The sequence below is a fragment of the Eupeodes corollae genome, chromosome 1 (genome assembly GCF_945859685.1).
Source record: "Eupeodes corollae chromosome 1, idEupCoro1.1, whole genome shotgun sequence".
Lineage (NCBI taxonomy): Eukaryota > Metazoa > Arthropoda > Insecta > Diptera > Syrphidae > Eupeodes > Eupeodes corollae.
The window spans coordinates 118,723,634-118,744,152 of NC_079147.1; the positions used below are offsets into that span (position 1 = coordinate 118,723,634).

The 20,519-nt window shown below is 31.0% G+C and overlaps 1 protein-coding gene across 1 annotated transcript in view; it reads right to left on the reverse strand.

The window, feature by feature from the left end:
* The window catches only part of LOC129943368 (cytochrome P450 4c3), a 52,760-nt gene that overhangs the window by 15,880 nt on the left and 16,361 nt on the right, over positions 1–20,519 (reverse strand). The window contains exons 2-5 of the mRNA XM_056052756.1: positions 19,804–19,919; positions 1,725–1,841; positions 1,506–1,665; positions 1,382–1,451 (exon numbers count right to left, since the gene is read on the reverse strand). Coding sequence (XP_055908731.1) covers positions 1,382–1,451; positions 1,506–1,665; positions 1,725–1,841; positions 19,804–19,919 — 463 coding nt within the window. The remainder of the gene's footprint in view (positions 1–1,381; positions 1,452–1,505; positions 1,666–1,724; positions 1,842–19,803; positions 19,920–20,519) is intronic.

The window sequence follows — 20,519 nt, forward strand, 5'->3', positions numbered from 1 at the left end:
ACGAACATGTTCTTTAAATCCTGTTGCATCATCGGGTCGTTATCAGCGACAGAAGGGGAGGTTGTAACGAACCAAATTCTATTTACATTTTTAATACATTTTTAAAAAATGGTTCCTCTAAATTGACACTGCAAACTTGAAGTGTTTGGCCTTTGGCCTTATGAACATCGCAAATGATAAACACAGGATATTGTAATCTTTTGAATTCAAATGTCATGTCAGTTGGAATCATAGGGATACGCAGTATCAAACACACTTCTCCTTTTGATTTACCAATTAAGATTGCAGCTTTAATCAAATTTGGTTCTAACTTTTTCACTTCCAATTTGGTGCTATTACACAGTTTTGGTGGATTAATATTTCGCAATAATATAAACAAAGAACCAATTTTCAGATTCAAGCAATGCGGTGGTATACCAGCCGAATTTTTTTGAAATATTGCAAGTTGGAGTTTCAATCACCCGTACATTCAATGGCAATTTTAATGCAGAGGTCTGACCACCTTCTAATGATGTAGCAGCAATTCCCGAAGACGCAAGTGCCAATTCAATTTTCTGTTCCGATCGAATAGTCGCTAAAATCAATGATAAAACGAAAGTTTTGCCTGTACCACCAGATGCATCCAAGAAATATAATCCACCTGTATTATTTTAAACGGCTTGCATGATTGTGTCATACACATGTTTTTGTTGAATATTCAATTTGGTTATATTCGATTAGAATTGAACTCCTGCTCACGTTCAAAAAATCATGTATCTCACGATTTGTGCGGTCATGCGCAATTGTGCTAATGCTTTATTTATAATCGTTGGACACATATCTTCAATTATTATTACATCTTCGTTGTACATTTCCAACGAAATCAACGAATCGTAATTTCTTTAGTATTAGTACAAATTGTTTGTATATTTGAGTATAGAAAGATATGTTGATTTTACACCTTTTCTATATATTTTTTTGTATTATCTCTACGTACAAACCTTCTCTGGACTTCCACGAAGAAGTGATTGAGTGAAGAAGTCTTTCCACTACACTAATAAATATTTATTTCCGATTGAAATCAAACGTATTTTATTGATAAAATTGGTTTCAGACTTATATATGACTTTGAAAGTTTTTTATCTTGCACAAAATGTTTTTAGTAAATATCGACGGACGGTCACAATTAGGAAAATATTATTGTTGGTCGTATTCCAGCCTCTTTCTTTATTTTCTTGCTAAGACAATGGAAAATTGATAATAGCAATGTCAACAAAATATCCAAATGGACGAATATATGCTCATTTGTTTGCCTTTTTAACAACTTTATGTTAAACTATTTAAGCCCTTAATTGTCTAAAATGTCTAGTCTGCTTAAAGTAAGTTAACACATTGTACTTACCCATAAACAGCCTTAACGTAATCGGATTCACTATTGCTTTGAGCATTGATACATCGTCCCATTGCAGTTTCTTAAAAAAAGTTAGCATTAGTTTTGTTATATAAATCTAAAATGTTTAACTTACCACACACAATATCTAATGTACATAAAGTTACGTATGGGAATATATTAAACGAATCGTTGTTAATTTCACTTTCCAATTTTTTTGATAATATTAAGCTTTGCTCGTTGAAAACGTCAATGAAATCATCCAAAATTTTAAAATGAAATGCGGGTGTTAAAATCTATCAATATGTTCCGTATTTAATTCAATGTATGAAATTAAGTATTGGCTTTAAATTACCTTTCTTCTTGAATGCCATTTTCTGCCAAAGCTTGTTAGCAAACCCGTTCCAAGCCAAGGCTTAAGGTAATCGTAATCTTGGCTTTTGTCAATGTATTTCGATGTGTTAAGAATAGGCTATATTGTGGAGAAAGAAATAGAAATTGTTAAATAAATAAATACCTTCTTGTTATATTTTTAGTCGTATGTAGCTATGTAAATATAATATAACAAAAATAATTTGTATTAAGTGTTGTTCTCGAATCACAGTGGATCACACAAGCTAGACGCTTAAAAGTCAAACAAAAATGTCTTTAGTTTTTTTTTTTTTTTTTTTTTATTTTTTTTTTTTTTATTTATTTATTCAGAATGCCTTATGAGATGAATCTCGTAACAGGCTGTATAGTTTTTACAATAATGTTTATGTAATTATGTAATTAAAAGTGTTAAATATAAGTACAATTAGTATTTGACAATGGGAACAACAAAAAAAATTTTAATAAAAAGTGGAAATTTAAACATCAAGCAACAATTGAATAGCAAAAAAGAAATTTGTGTGACATACTAAGATACAGTAGAGACAAAAAATTAGAAAAGGAGACAAAATTTATTCTTACAGTTTACTCTATGACAATTAACATTGACCTTTTAAACATTGTATTTTGACAGTAGCATGGCTTTAACGTGAAGTTTAAATTTTAAAGTATTACATTTCTTGATCTCATCAGAATGTTTGTTATAATACTGAATAGACTTGTATAAAATTGAGCTGCTTCCATATTTTTTTGAGTATATTCGGTCTAGGTGTATGTTATTTCGACTCCGTACGTTGTATTGGTGTAAGTTACTTCTTGTAGTCAGCTGGGTGTTTGTATGAACCTCCGTAAGCACTATCTTGTGAATGTGAGTCACCATATTTATTTCGATTTCATCTTTGACCATTAAAATCTGCAGCTGTTTATAAATCCGTCGGGTGTTTGTAAGCCAATCAAATCCGAACAAGTTTTTTAATGCCTTATTCTGCACTACTTGCAAGGTTTGTAGAAGGCCATGAACTGCTGTACCCCAAATGTTGATTCCATAGGTCAAATGGCTATGAAAAAGAGAAAAGTACATTGTTCGTTTTAGATTTTCAGGAACGCTGTATCGGATTCGACCAAAAACTCCAGCAAGCGAAGACAGTTTTTTCGATAGTTTCGAAATGTGGAAGTTCCAATCTAACGCTGAGTCCACCCAGAGGCCAAGATATTTAAATTCACTGACTCGTTCAACTACATCATCTTGGTACACAATTCGTAGTGGGGTATTGGATTTGGTGCATACGATATACTTCGTTTTACGGGCGTTTACACATAGTTTTTGCGCGTTCATCCAAGTCTCAATCTTTTTAAGATCAGAATTCATTTGCCACTCGATCCCTGCAGGTGAGTTTGTGCAATACAACAAGCTTATGTCATCTGCAAATAGAACTGGATGTCCATTCAGTGAGAGGTTTGCAAAGTTCTGTACGTATAAGCAAAATAGGGTTGGTCCAAGAACACTTCCTTGTGGTACTCCCATCGTAACCGGTTGTCTTTCACTCGTGCAATCGTCTATTTTGATGTACTGAAAACGCTCTAAGAGATAGGATCTAAACCAATTGAAGGAGGAGCCTCTTACTCCTAGGGCAAAGAGCTTTCTCAGCAAAATTGTATGGTCGACTGTGTCGAAGGCTTTTGACAGGTCTATGAAAAGTGCACCAACATTACTACGGTTGTCCTTATTTTTTTGAAGGTTTGATACCATATCTATCAGCGCTGTACTCGTACCTGACTTCTTCCGGAATCCATATTGTTTAGAGGTTGAGAGCTTATTACGCTCGATATACTCCATTAATTGCTGGTTTACAACTTTTTCCATAATTTTCGATATAATAGGTAGAATTGAAATAGGGCGATAATTATTGAAGTCATCTATGTCACCACTTTTGAAGATAGGGATAACCCTGGCCACTTTCATCATCTTTGGAACATATCCCTCTCTTAATGATTTGTTGATTAGTATGGAGATTGGTTTACAAAGCTCTGTACTGCATTCCTTTAGTAGTGAAGAAAAAACATTGTCTACATCCTTAGCTTTTGATGGTTTAAGTCCACACATAATAGTTTTTATAAGTTCTGGTGTTGTCTTTCCTAGTATAAAACTTTCCAATTGCAGTTTGGTGGGATAGACTATGTTTTGAGTCGGACATTTAGTTATGATTTTTTTGCCAACCGTAGCAAGAAATTCGTTAAGATCATTTATTTTTTTTAATTTTTCGTTTCGTGAGCAGTTATTGAGCAAAGGACAGTTCATATTCTTTTTTGATTTATTGTACAAAAGGCTGTTGATATTTTCCCATGTTTTCCTATTGTCATTTAGACTTCTCTCAAAAAGTTTTCTGTAATGATCTGCTTTAATTTGTCGTTTCTGAGTTGTTACTTGATTTCTAAGATATTTGTATTGTCGCTGAATGTAAATGTTATTAGGATCCTTACTCAGTTTACTAAACCATTTGTTTTTTTCTTTGATTAGAGAAATCAATTCGCTACTGAGCCATTCACAGGAATCGGTTTGTTTTTGTTTGACTTTGACTTTTTTTGATGTGTTTTTTATATAAGCGTTTAATTTGTTAACAAAGTAATTGTACATTTCTTCACAAGCCATGGAATCATACAAAACTATTGGGTGTTCTTTAAGCTTCATAGTTAGTTTTGTTGCATCAGTGACATATATGTATTTTGGGTTGAGCTTTAGTGATGTGTGTTTCGTTACAGGCTTTGGAGCGCTTATGTCAATAGCTGTCACATTATGGTCAACTAAGTCAAGTTTTGAGTGATGTGCAATTATATTGTAATTGGGGTTGTTAACAAAAAAGTGATCAAGGTTGGCATTTTTTCGGGTAGGAATTGATTTATTTATAACAAAATATCCGTGCATTCTGATAAGGTTAAGATATTTTATGACAAAAGCATCTTCGATCAAAATATTTATATTAAAGTCGCCAACAATTATGGAATTTCGTAAAGACATTCTGGTTATGTTTTCCATTAGGACGGATAGAAATTTTTCTTTCTTGGAAACAATCAGGTTTGGTTTACGGTAAACGCACATAATATCAAAAGAGTAATTTTTTAGTTTAATATTTGCTGCGCAGAAACTATCCTCGTTGTCACTCATTGAAAATAAATGCGTATACGAATGGCTTTTAGATATAAAGATAATTACACCTCCCGCGCCTTCAGTAGGTCTGTTTGCAGTAATTTTTTCATAATTTTTTAAGTTAAAATAAATTTCATCAGAGTCTGAAAGCCAACTTTCTGTGACGCAGATAACATCAATATCAATATTAAAGCCTTTAATTATATGCTCAAATTCATCAATTTTGTTTTTTATGGATCTAGCATTGATGTAGAGAATTTTAGCAGTGCTACCTGTAGATAATTTAATGTTGGCAATGTTGTCATAGAGAATATTGCATGGGGAGAAGGGAACATGCATCTCACAATTCATTGAAGAAGTCAATGTTGCGAATTTCTCTTACTTTCCCTTTTTCTGTGAGACGCACTAGTACTCTTCCATTAGTAACCCACGCAAATGCAATTTTATTTTGTCTCTTTAAGTCTCGCGCTTTCTTAAATAAGTAGCTGTTTAATTTTGTGAGAACTTCTTCTATATACACTGGTTGTGTTGTGTTGTCGCCAAAGACCGAACCGGTGTTAAGGTATTTTTTATCTCTGTTGCTCTTCTTGTATGCATTTATGATACTATCGCGAGTTTTTTTTTCAAAGAATTCAATCAAGATCTTTGGTGGATTAGTTTGACTCGGGCTATTGTTTTCGTCGTTACTGTGTGGCTTGCGATAAATTTCTTTTATGCAGCCTTGTGTAATATCGACATTTAATTTGTTGGAAATTGCTATGAATATCGATTTCAGATTTTCATCGGTTTTTAATGGGATACCAGATAAAGCTAAGCTATAGTTCAGTGAAGTTTGTTTATGTTTTTCAACTTTTTGTTTATATGTGTTAAATTGTTCTTTGAGTATATATAATTCGTTTTGCATGTTTGTGTTTTCTTCCATTATGGTATTAGTTAGCGCTTTGTAATCATCAACTGTTTTCCTAAGTGAATTTATTTCTTTTTCAAGAGTTTTTTGGAAATTTAAAATTTCATCGAGTTTATCCGAAAGTTGTTTGTTCGTAATATTATCTGATTCAGTTGTATTTGTTGGATTAAGACTAGTAATACCTGTTGAACTATTATGCTGTTGTTGTTGCTGCAGTTGTGGTGGAATTATGCTGCTACGCCTTCTGTCCCTCGATGATTTGCATGATAAGCAAAACCATAGAGATTTATCCCTCACAATCTCTGTCAACTTATGTTTCGATATTCCACTGCAAGAGGAATTGGAGTGATACGCTTTTTTACATTCGCCGTCGCAAATAATGAAATTTTTCCCACTTAAATTTATATTTTTGTTGCACTTCTCACAAACACTGACTGCACTTGACGCCATTTTATTTTGGTATATTGGTATATTTCTATAACAACAATACCCCAGTGACTAGAAAAGTCTAGGTGATATCATAAAATAACTGATAATGTTAAATATAAAAATATAAATATAATAAAATATTAGTTAGTCTATGGTGATATAGATTTTTATAGAGATGTATGTATGTGTGTGCGTGTGTACGTACGATCGTACGTCCGTCATATTCATACAAATTAAAATCTACACAAAATACACAAAGTTGATAAGAACTGATGTTTGATTCTCAATACCTCATTACATTTTTTTAGAAAAATCAAACCAGTATTTGTTTATATAAGAAATAAAAACTTTCGAGAAAACTTGGTTTTCGAATAAAAATACCGTTATGAATATTTTGTTAAAATTTAAAGCAACACAAATCGACACACGGAATTGAATTTATCAGTGAGAGTCGCGTTCCAGCCTATTTTTTTATATACAGTTGTGTTCATAAAAAAAGGCAGCGCTGGTCACATTTTATTAGATTGTCAATTATTTAAATAACGGAAATTCGTCCAAAAAAATTACCATGTTACTTGCATCTAACGGTCTTTCGTTTTCATATTAAAGTCTTTTAGCTTGAAGTTATACTCTACTTTTCCCGATGAACACCCATTATTTCAAAATCTCTGGAAATAGAGTATTCATAAAAATAGCAATGCTTTTGATTTTATAATTAAAAAGTGTTAATTTTTTTTTTATTTTTCGTTAAGTGAATATTTTACTATACAAAGTTTTAAGTATTTGTAACATACTAGAATATAAAAAATTAATAAATATTAGCTCAAAATAAACAATGGGACGGTCAAGACACTGCACCGAAGAAATTCGAAAACTTATTAGAAAACTTCGGAAAAACCTACAAAAATATTCAAGACATCCAAGCCTGTTTACCAAAAATGGGCAGTAACGCCTTAAAATGGAAAAATAAACCGAAAACGCTAGGCCCAAAAAGGATGACTACTAAAACCCTTTCATAGGCTCTAGGAAAATAAGAAATGGACTTCAATTGTCTGTGAGCGCTGTCACAATACGAAGACGTCTTTAATAAGTGAAGTTACTAGGTTTTAGTTGATTCAATGCCACGTAGATGCTACACAGTCATAAAAAACAATGGTTATGCAACAAAGTACTAATCGTAAGCTGACATTATTTGTATACTTTCATATAACTTATTACAGTTTTTCTTACTTCTTACGTAATAGATCCAGTACTTTGTCATGCACTGCTATTTTAATGAACTGCATTAATTAAAAAAACGGTTTTTACTGTGACAAAGCTAACAGTAAAAAATCGATAATGCTCATTTTCTGTTTTTATGAATAAAATATTTTGGTTTGTTATTAGAAGTTTAATGAAATATTTTATAACGTTGATATTAAAGGCCTTTTTGTTTTATTTTTAGAGCACTGCTATTTTTATGAACACAACTGTACATATGTATGTATATTTTGGATAATGAAAACCTTAAGAAAGCTTGTATTATAAATTTTTTCACTTAACGGGAAATATTGTATCTTATAGATAATTTTAATAAATTTTAGTTTTATCCATGTCACTGGCTTTCAGTTTAAGCTGTGCTTTCGATTGCATAAGACGTGTTCTTTTTCTATTCGTAAGCTTTCGTTAGACACCATTCCCAAACGTATAAGATCGCCGGTTCCCGGGGACAAACACTTGTCCTCGGATAAAAAATTGTGTTCCACGATGAATCCTGTATATAAAAATAGATTTACCCCGCTTCAATGTCATCCAGATACTGACAATTCGGATATGGAAGACTTAGAACCACCTCCCGCTAAAAATGTATATGTGCCACCAATTAAAGTTCTGCGAAAATCGCCAGAATATATTCACGCTCTCATGAAAACATTAAAAGTGAACGATTATTCAATCAAAAAACTTTCAATTGGAATAAAGATAGTGTGTGAATCGCTTGCATCATTTAATATAGTGATAAATAAACTCAAAGACGAAAATTGTCAATATTTCACTCACGATTTGAAAGGAACAAAATCATTTAAAGTTGTACTATACGGCTTAGAAGATTTAGAGATAGATTCTCTTAAAAATGAACTAATTTCACTCGGTCTTCAGTGCATTGAAGTAAAAAAAATATCTAAGAACTATGATCATTACATTGATACCTTTTATCTTGTGTCTCTTATGAATGGATCTATTAAATTAACTGATCTTAAAAAGAATTTTCGATCTATTCTTCACACCCAAGTGAATTGGAATTTCCAAAAGAAAATTAAAGGTAAGCTCACACAATGCCACAATTGCCAAATGTTTGGGCATGGGCAAAGAAATTGTCACATTAAAACTTTTTGTGCCAATTGCGCTGGCCATCATAACACATCTGAATGCGACAATGCTGCTGCTGTAAAATGTGCCAACTGCAATGGGAATCATAAGTCTACTGACCCATCATGCATCAGTAGAATTAAATATCTGCAAATAAGAGAGAAATCAGCTGTTCGAACACCAAATCGTCACTCATCACCTCATGCTTCACCACCACAAGCTGAGCCTACATTTAACTCTGTTCTAAAACCGGTTTCACTCTCATCAATAAATGACTTTCCTATGCTCCCACTCCCGCACAAGCGACGTGTTGATGTTCCGAATAAAAGCTGCGCGAACTCAAGCTCGCATATGCCCAACTCTTCTCCCACTCATATCGCGTGGGATTCTCACTCATCACTCGCTCAACACTCAACTCCCAATGCAACCACAACTAGCAACATGTTTGACAACAACAATGTTGATACGAATGTCAATCTCTTTTCTATGGATGAATTAAACGCTCTCTGTTTTGAAATGATTAATAGCTTATCTGTTTGTAAAACTAGAGTAGATCAATTTAATGCGATCGCACGTTTAGCAAATAAGTTTTTGTATTCAAAATCCAATGCTAAGTAATATGACAGACACACACATAAAAATTGTAACTTGGAATGCTAAAGGCATTCGAAATAAGTTTCAAGAGTTTTTAAATTTTCTGAATAGTAATGACATTGACATCGCACTACTAACTGAAACTTGGCTAAGTTCTGTAATCAAACTTCCATCATCCAATTTCAAATACTATCGGTTGGATAGAGTTGATCAAATGGGTGGTGGGGTTGCAATTATAGTACGGAGGTCAATTCGACATTCGCTTTTACCAATAATTCCGACACGAGTTGTTGAAAGTATTGGTATCGAAATTATGCTTAAAAACCAAACATCAATAAAAATTTTGTCTGTGTACTTTCCTGGTGGAACTTCTTCTGAACTCAAAAGAAAATGGTTAACCCAAGATTTAAAAAAGCTTTTTACAATTAGCGGTGGTTTTTTGATAGGCGGTGACTTTAACTGTCGCCATAGAGATTGGGGATGTTTAAGAGCTAACGCTTGGGGAAATATCTTAGCAAGTCTGCCCTTGTCCATTCCAATTAATATTTCTTACCCTCCTTGTCCAACATATTATCCTTCAGGTTCACGTGGTAGTCCTTCTGTTCTTGACTTGTTTGTGTCAAATGTACCATGTCTTATATCCCAACCAACTAGTTTTCAAGCTCTCAGCTCTGACCATAATCCTGTTTTTTGTGACCTTTTATGGTCGGGTGAAAAAAATGTGCAATACTTTCAAGATCTTAAAAAAGCAAACTGGTTTTGCTTTAGAAGAAAAATCAATAAAAAAATCCAAAGTAACCCTACACAGCTCGAAAATATTAACTGTAGAGATGATGTGGATCTTCTGATTCATGACTTTACAGAAAAAATAAACTCTGCAATAGATGAAAGTGTGCCTAAAAGAGTAAAGAGAGAAACTTTACATACAAAATTACCATCTAATATACTAGAACTAATCAAATTGAAAAATCTCCATCAAAGGAATTGGCAACGTTATCGTCAACCCTTCTTTAGAAGAATGGTTTCTTATTTCAGTAAGATGATAACAAATGAGCTTATGAAACATCGCAACCATGAATGGAATAAAAAGCTAAGTTCTCTAGATAAAAACGATAAACCTTTTTGGAATATCATTAAAATTGTTAAAAATAAAAATAGAACTCTTCCATTTCTAAAGGACTCGACGTTAATATACTTCACCGACAATGAAAAGGCTGAAGAACTTGCAAGGAATTTTTCAAAAAACCATTTGGTTTCACAAAACTTAGGTGACAGGGAGACAAATGATCTCGTCAAAGTCCAAATTCAAAATACAAATGCTCTAAATGTGACAACACCATCAAATGCTTTCGTTAACGAAGAAAACATAAAGAATATTATTAAAGACCTCGTAACTCGGAAAGCCGGAGGTTTAGATGGTATAAAAAATGTTTATCTGAAAAACCTGTCAAGGAACGGGATTAGGTACTTAACATTTATAATCAATTCATGTCTTAAACTTCAATATTTCCCCAATGTTTGGAAAAAGGCAAAAGTTGTGCCTATTTTGAAAGCTGGTAAACCTCCAGATGTTTCTTCAAGCTACAGACCTATTAGCTTACTAAGCAGCATAAGTAAAATTTATGAAAAAGTCATAAAAGATCAAATTTCAAAGTTTGTTTCAAATTCAAATCTCCTTCCTGACGAGCAATTTGGTTTTAGAAGTTGTCACAGCACATCCCATCAAATACAAAGAATTTGTAACCATGTTAAAGAACATCGTTTACATGGACAGTCAACAGGAATGATAGTGTTAGATATAGAAAAAGCTTTCGATTCTGTATGGCACGATGGTCTTGTATATAAAATGATAAATTTTAAATTTCCAGTGTACTTGTGTAAGATCGTTCAAAGTTTCCTGTCTGGTAGATGTTTTCAAGTGCATGTCAATAGTGGTATTTCAAATTTACGTTCTTTCTGTTTTGGAGTGCCACAAGGATCCGTCCTTGGACCATCTCTATACAACATATATACTTCTGATTTCCCAGTGCTTCCTTTTTGCAAATCAGCATTATTTGCTGATGACACCGCAATATTTTCATCGCATGAATTTTCTCTCAATATTGAGACAAATCTAAAAAATGCGATTAAAATTTTAGAAATATATTATAGCAAATGGAAGATTAAACTCAATGCTGGAAAAATGCAAGCCATCTTTTTTCCCCGAAAAAGAAAATCTTGTTTCCTTCCCAGCAGCCAAATCCATATTAATGGAAATATAATCAATTGGAATCAGACTGTAAAGTATCTTGGAGTACACCTAGATACCAAACTTACCTATAGGGTTCATATTAACACCACATTAAAGAAAATTAATCTTGCTATCAATATGCTTTATCCATTTATTAACAGAAAATCACCACTATCTACCAAAAATAAAATACTAATTCATAAACTTATTTTCCAATCAATATTGCTATATGGGTGCCCTATTTGGAAAAATGCAGCAAAATCTCACATTAAAAAACTACAAATCTCACAGAATAAGATTTTAAAAATGATGTTAAATCTTCCTTGGCATCATTCTACTCTTGATTTGCATAATAGAGCGAATGTCGAATTGATTTCTGATAGGATTTGCAAGCTAACGAATAATTTTTACAACAGTTGCGAGATTTCGGAAAATCTACTTATACAACAGCTTACTTACCTGTGATAATAAACAATTAACTTATTTCGTTTTCCTCTTTCTATATTATTTATTTTTGTACTATATGTACTACATGTTCAATTGATGTCATTTATATATTTTTGTTTGTATCTATTTTTTTATTTATTGTTTATTTGTCTATTAATTAATTTATTTATTTATTTATTTATTTATTTATTTATTTATTTATTTATTATTTATGTATGTATGTATGTATTTATTTATTTATTTATTTATTTATTTATTTATTTATTTATTTATTTATTTATTTATTATTTATTTATTTATTTATTTATTTATTTATTTATTTATTTATTTATTTATATATTTACTTCTTTATTTATTTATTTATTAATTTTTTTTGTTTATTTAATTATTAATTTATTTATTGTTTTTCATTCACGTTATTTTTTTTTATACTATTATGTACATTGTTTATTTGCTGTATATTTCCTTATTGTATTTATTAATATCTTAGTTATTTATTGTTTCTATTCTGTTATTATTTGTTTACTATTTATTTACTTGTTATTTATTTAACTAGTATTAAGTTGTAATTGTTATTATATAATAATAATATGTAAATTTGAGCTATAAACTCTTTAATTGTCATGTATACTATTGTATACAAGTATGTATATTAGCTTATACATACATATTATTTTATTAATTGAACACTTTTTTTTTTTCTAATCTATATGGAGGTTTTTCAATCGTGTTTTTCCTTCTATAAATATTTACTTTATTATTTGTTCTTTTTCTTTTGTAAGATAATGTTTCAGTAGTAAGAAAATATATTTCATATCTCTGAATGTAAAACGTGCGGTTATAGGCTTTTGAAAAATTATCACGAAATAAAAATAAAAAAAAAAAAAAAAAAAAAATGTCACTGGCTTAATTTTTTCAAAATTTAATTGACTATGTGCCTTGATGCATTAAGTTTGATGGTCCATTCATACATTTAAAACGTTAAAAATGATGTTGAGGGCATTTTTTTGAGAAATCACAGAATTAATTTTTTTTTAAACCAAACATTTCAATTGCTCCAATAAATTGTTATATGGTATTTTCGTATAGCACGGAAATTTAAAATATAATACAATTTTTAACTTTGTTACAAAATAAAATACTACTATTCTTAAATAAGTTGGTCCACCGAATTACCGAATTTCAAGTTGGGAAAATCTTGAAATTGCTCTCGTTCGTACATCGTTTGTAGAACTTTATGCAACTTTTGAAAATAATAAGGATGATTATTCTTTTAAAATTTACTAAGCGAACAATGATTTTAAGAAGTGTACAAACAATGTTTTTACAAAATTATGTAAAATAAATTTGAACTTAAAAGTTTTAATAAACAAACATTTTTTGTATGCACTTTATGCCACATAGATAATTACAAGTTTTTATTCGTTTTTTATTTAACGTAATTTTTCAAAGCCTTAGATTTTTCGAAATACTCAGGTATTAATCGGATTAAGTTGATAAATACAATTCTTATAGCGATTTTTCCGAAGAGGGTCAAAAAAAGTACTTGTATTTTTGTGTCACACGAACAGGGACAATTCCTAATTGTATATATTACCGTGTTTTAAATTAGATGAAAGCATATTCGCTTGGGAGCTTAGTACTATCCGTTTTATAGCCGACAAAATAAGAAGAAGTTCAAATGTTGTATAACATTAGCGTGATTAGTAGAAATATAGTTTTCTGTCAACAATTAAGTTACATTAACTTTTACAACGAACGTTTCGGCACGGACTGCTTTTGAAAATTGTATTTACGAGGTTGGACGCAGTATAATAGCCTTGCTTGGTTTGATCGGAAATAAACTAGTCTTCCAGATGCTGTTGGTTTTTGATACCAGTCGAAAAGCGAACGAATTTCTTCACGGTAGATTTTAGCATCTAAGAACAATACTGTTTTGTTAAACTCATTTTCAATTGTGAATTCAATTTTTGGGTGGAAACCGTTTAGAATGTTTAGTACTTTGTCTATGTTTCTTATATCGAACATATTTTGCTTTGAACGCAGGTTTTTCTTTAATGTTATTTAAAAATTCATCTAAAACGGGGTCCAACACTAGATCTGCAATAGTCGGAGAAAGTGGGTTTGCCAGTGGGCAAAAATTCCAAAAATTTGTTCGAAAGTAGTATTTTTGTAGTGAAGAAACTTGTTTTCCTTAAGACAAAAGTCTAGAATCTCAATTAATTTGTTTATGCGATTATTGTTCTTTTATTTATTATATCCCATTTCTTCTTGGCCATGGTGATAGCCAGTTGAAGGGGGATGTTAAGTGAACAATGAATCTGCATCAAACGAGACTAAAACATTATTTTGACTTTGTTTTACATTTTTTGCTTTTTCAACAAATTCAAACAAATTTTATATAGAGTAGCTTGAATTTCTTGTCACGCACTGTAAAATTTGTCCAACATACTTAGATAGCTCGTAGCATTGAATAATTACAACCGCACAAGCTATGATTCCGAAAGTGGTGCAGAATATTGATTTCGATTATTCAAAAATCATTTGCATCACATGTATCAAAGGTGAAATGGCACGCCTGCCGTTTAACTCAATTGGTAATAGAGCAGAATCAATATTAGAACTAGACTAGTACACACAGATCTTTGTGATCCGATTGAACAAAAATATATTGGAGGTTCAGAGTACATGCTTCTATTCATTGATGATTTTTCAAGAAAAGTCTTTGAGTTTTTCATTAAAAGCAAGAATGAGGTAGAGGAAAAGTTCCTTGAGTTCAAAAATAAAGGCCATTAGAAGCGACAATAAAAAGGAATATTGCAATTTTAAGAAGATTCTAGCAGATGCCGACATTCAACATCAAACAACGGTTCCATATTCTCCACAACAAAACGGGTTGGCAGAAAGAATGAATAGAACCGAGTCTGGTTTACAAAGGTATAAAAGAAACTCGATACCAAAGGAAAAGAAGTAATTTTTATCGGATACTGCACATACTCAAAATCATATCGCTTCTATGATGTTAAGAAAAAAGAAGTCATACTTATCTTGACTTATTCAAGACGCAATTTTCCATGAGCAAACTTTTCCAAAAGATCTTGAGACAAACGATACATCTTATTGTGATATTTTTACAGGATATGATTCAGTGGGGAATGAAGACGAAATTCCATCAGTGAATTCAAGCAATGAAATACCAATCGAAATAAGTGACGAAACGGCAAGTGAAAACAGTTTCAAAAGGAATCATATCTGAGAGACGAATAAGACAATCTACGAGAGTAAGAAATCCACCTGATAGATACGGTTATCTATCGTACGTGGCCAGCAAAAATGATGAAGAACATATGTCTGATTGGAAAAAAGCAATGAACGATGAATATACAGCTCGTTTGAAAAATGGCACTTGGGAAATAGTTTCTTTACCAAAAGGAAAGAAAGCCATAAATTCTAAATGGACATTTAAGACGAAAAAAGGTGCAAGTGGTAATGTTGAAAAATATAAAGTTATATTGGTCGTAAAGGGGTATTCGCAACGTCAAGGGATCGATTATCAAGAAATATTTTCTCCGGTCGTCCATAAGGATTTGGATATCGATCAAATGGATGTTGTGACTGCTTTCCTGTAAAGTAAACTTAACGAAGAAATTTACATGAATCTACCTGAAGGTTTTGATAATGTTCAAAATAAATTATGTAAACTCAAGAAATCACTGTACTGTCTCAAACAAGCTAGCTGATTTTGGAATAAGAAATTGGATGAAACTTTAAAGAAAATTGGACTTAAACAATCAAAAACCGATCCGTTTATTTATTATAAGACAAACAACACAGATAAAACCTTCGTCGCTATTTACGTAGATGATATACTGATTTTTACAAATAACAAAGATAAAAAAAGAATTATCAAAGAAAATTTGGCTAAGTCATTAGATATGAAAGATTTTGGAGAAGCTAAATTTGTGCATGGTATGCAAATAACTCATGATCGAGAAAAGGGAAAACTATGGATAGACCAACGGACATACTTAAAAAATATTCTCTAGCGATTCAACATGGAGGATACAAGGATACAATCCGGTATCCACACCCTTAGATCTTAACCAAAAGCTTATAAAAGAAACACATCCACAAAGCAAACACGAAACATGAAAACCATTCCATATGAAGAAGCTATTGGAAGCATTTTATATGCAGCACGTATAAAAGGAATAATAAATTACAAGCTAAAATACACTCGAGACATTGCAGGATGTTTAGAAGGATTTTCGGATGCTGACTGGGCTAGTGACTCAGATGACAGAAAGTTTGTTTAATTGGGGAAATTTGGAGACAATTTAAAACAGAGAAGAATGTTAATAAAAGTAGGTACGGTTGAAGGGAGACAATAAAGAGATATTTTTTGTTTACTTATTTATGTATTGTATGTATAAAGCAATAATAAAGACAAATAACAATTCAAATTTAAATTTTGTAACTGTTGCCGTAAGATTGTTATTATATTTTCATATTATTTTAGTGCTTATTTCCTGCTTTTTTATTTTATTAAAATATTTATTGCTTTATTATTTATTTATTTTTATTAATTTATTTATTTTATTTTGAACGCTTAGTAACTGTAAGATACAATATCTTATAAGGTAGTAACAAGCTTATAAATGAGAATGACAATGTAATTATTATAATTAAATGACATTTCAATTATTTATATTATGATTATTATTATAATATGAAAAGTTTAATAACTTTCTATACGGTCTATGTAAGTATGTAATATAATTTTAAATTGAAAAGTAATTTATTAAGTCCTTTTTAAGTCTTGTTGTGTTTTTATTTTCTTTAATAAAGCGTGGAAGGGAGTTCCAGAGGCGAACTGAATTTACAAAAAAAATGACGCTCAGAAGTTAAGCATGTATAGCGAGGGTGAACTAGTTGACGAGTCCTGTTAGAGGTGGGGAAACATATTCTGTCAAAACAATATTGTGGTTGTTGTGTGTGTAATATATCGGAGAGGAGGATTAAACAACGAAATTTTACATAATTTTCCAAGGGCATATTTAATAACAGGGAAGAATAATTAGATATTCTGTCATACCTACGTAAACCAAAAGCATAGCGAACGATATTATTAAAAGCAGTATTAAGTTTGCGTTTATTATCATATCCACAGTTGCAATATAACTCACATCCATAAATCAAAATAGGTATAAGCAAGGTCTTTGCTAGCAGTATTCGTGTTTTTACTGGCGTAAAATACTGGGTTACCCAAAGTGTACGTAGAGCACCATACATTTTGCCGACAAGTCCGTTTATGTGATCGTCCCAAGTCAAATATCGATTAAATGTAACGCCAAGGTTCTTTTTATGTTGTTATTATTTATTTGTTTTTTAATTAATCCGCTTTCTTTTATTTAATTTTCATACATATTTACTTTTTATTTACTTTCAACCTGCTTGCGTTTAATTATTTAATTTGTACCCTATTTTGTCCGTGTTTTGTGTTCTTTATTTTTTCACTATGGTCTTGTGTTACTATTTGGAGTATGGGGTATCGAAACATTCCCCAAATTTTGTTTCCTTTTTTAAAGTTCAAGACGATTATCGCAGACCAATTTGGTTAAAAGATGGAAATATTTCAAACATGCAGAAAATACCAAAAGTATTTTCTATGTGTGAAAAGTTTTGGGTACACATAAATATTCCATATAAGCCTCAGTGAACGCTTAAAATTATATCAAATTATATTTGATGAAACTAACTTCAATTATATTATTTTGTTTGTTCAAACTTTCTTTGTTCAACTGACAATCTTTTTTAACAAAACATAAAACAACCTACAAAAACAACAAAAACTGATAAGAAATGGTTGTGGACTCAAGTATTAGGACCATTGACATACTATACATGGACTGCTCGTGGTTTGAATTTTCCATACAAAATTTTAATGAAAATGGTTCCACTTCAAATTAGCTACACTAGCCCTTTCAGGCCCAGTAGCAAAAAAAGTTATAAAATATTTAGCGACATCTCTTTGTATTTAGTCGAGATAAGCCTTTTCTGACATAGAAAGTATTGACATTTAGTATAATTTGTTGAAGCCAAACGATGCCATGTTTTATGTTGCTGTGAGAAGTGCTGTCGTTTTAAAAATTTCAAGAGTAGTATTTTTCTATCATTTTTCGGTGTATTTTCTTAAATTGAGGGGTAAAATAAAAAAACAACAAACAAATGATTGGCCCATGAACAAAAACTGAAAATAATAATGTCCAAATTCGAAGTTAATTGGCCTACTGCGAAGGTTAATTTCCCGAAAACAGACAAATAGAGGGATGTAATGTCGTACCAAATTTTTGCTTTCACTGCTCAAAGGCCAACATTTTAAAATAATATTGTTGAAATAAATAATTTAAATTCATCACTTTTTGTTTATTAAATAAGAAATTGACAATTGAAATTATATTTATTTATATTATATAATCATAAATAAATTAAATTCATTATTTTAAATTCGATATTTCATATTTTCAGTTACAAACATTAAAGGGCCAATTATGAACTACCATTGAAATCGATATAAAAATAAATTTTGACGGTGTTTCCCTTTGTTAAAAATGAAAATTATGTAATCATCCATCAAAAATCATACAAAGAATTTTTTTTTGAGAAAAAAAAAGTGTAATTGCGCATTTATTTTTCTCTACAACGGACGGAAATTCATTTTCCTGAACAATTCCAATGATAGATTTCTGTCAGTAAAATTTTGTCGGTGGAATTCAATCGGGAAATTTTTTTCAATAAACGACGTGTCAAAAAATTCCAATGTTTGTTTTCAATGATAAAAACCAATGATAGCTATAACTGGCGCCTTATACAATGTTTTGTTATTCTCTTTAAAGTTTTCGATGGCTCCCTTTTTTCGGTGAAGCTCTTTGTTTAAATTTATTTTGTAAACGTTATTATCATTCCATATCAGTTTTGGGACAAGGTTAAGCTGTTTTTGTTGACTGGAAACTGTGATGTTGTACGCGAAAGCTCAATTTAGAGCGGTCTGAAAATGTTTTGACTCATACTTTAAAACTACTTTTTTCTTAACGAAAGACAATCGACGATATAATTTTTCACTCAACTAACTCGAAACAAATAAATGAATTAAATAATCCGAAAAACACAATACTTACAGATATGTATAATATATATAATACAATTCCTATCTTCAATTCCTTGAGGGGCTGTGAACTTCGCCCTATTTGCTTATTTCGACACCTCCCTTCAATCCATCCACCAATTTTTACTTAATTAACACTTTTTATGATATTCAAACTTGAACATAATTGACTTGCACTTTTCACTCTGGTCGATGGATTCTAGATTTTAAAGGCCCTACTATAAAAGACTTAAACGAGCGTAGTTGGGCCATAACATGCCTGTTTAAGCATGTGTGGCCTACAACGGAAGTCGAAAATTAAAAATGGATTGAGGAGAAACTATAGGCGGATACAAAATTGCTGTATTATCTACAGTAAGGACCAGTCTTGTAAAGTAACAGTTTAGATTTAATGGTGGGAATTTCTGATTAAAATAGTTTTGATAAGCTTTAAAAGTTAATGTTATCTTTAAGCAGACATTAGCGTATTTCTTCTTTTATGTTATTATCGGCCATTATCCACTATTAATTTTGTAATCACTTTTCCTGCGGACGAATCCACCATTTACTTTTTTTTTTTCTAAATTTACGTACAATTTCAAAATTTGGTAGACTTGCATTTTTTTATAGCACCAAAACTATCAAAAAAAATGAAACTTCGCAAAATATGTGGCTTTTTTCCATATTCTTTTCCCAAGTTGCCAGCCATCATTTTATCATTCTATATATTACTTATATTATATTTGAATACATGGGCTATAAACTAATAAGTAATTGATAAGTGTATTAAAAGTGAGTACATTATAAAAAAAAACATAAATACCTCTACTGTTTGCGGGTGGAAAAGCATTACATATGGTGAAACTCCCTGCCAAGCTCTATTGATACCAATACGATTCCCCCATAGCCTTTGAGCTCCAGTCATTCGCATAAAAAGTTCTATTGGATAACGAAAGTAAGGTTTGATTTTATTTAAAATTGTATTGAGTTCATTTCATTTTTAAATTTTATTTGGTTAATGGGTAGGAATAAAAAAGGAAATCTTAAAAAAAATTAAAAACAAAACATGTTTTTATTGAAAAAGTTAACTTGGATTTATGTATGTTTTTAATAATTTTAACATATTTTTGTTTCTTCAAATTCAATATATATATACATTTTGATTGAGGTAACGAAAGGAAATAACAAAAACACCAACTTTAATTTATGTACGTTTAAAAAATTTGCTTATATTTATTTTTGAGCAGCGAATCGTGCTGTTCGTTCCGTGATGATAACCTAATGAGGCTTGTTGCCTTCTATACTTATACTGTCTCGCAGAATAGTATATATTATTTTTCATTACAAACATTTATTTGATTATTATAGTTGTATAGAGATTATATTATTTCATTCATTTTTAAGAATGCAATATGGTTGCGATGACACTGTTGAATGTGTTTTAAAAATAAAATCAGTTGTTTTTGGTGTTGGGGAACTTCCTAAAACATTGTGCAATGGGGAATACAAAAAGGCGTCGGATTTAATGCTTCGAAAACC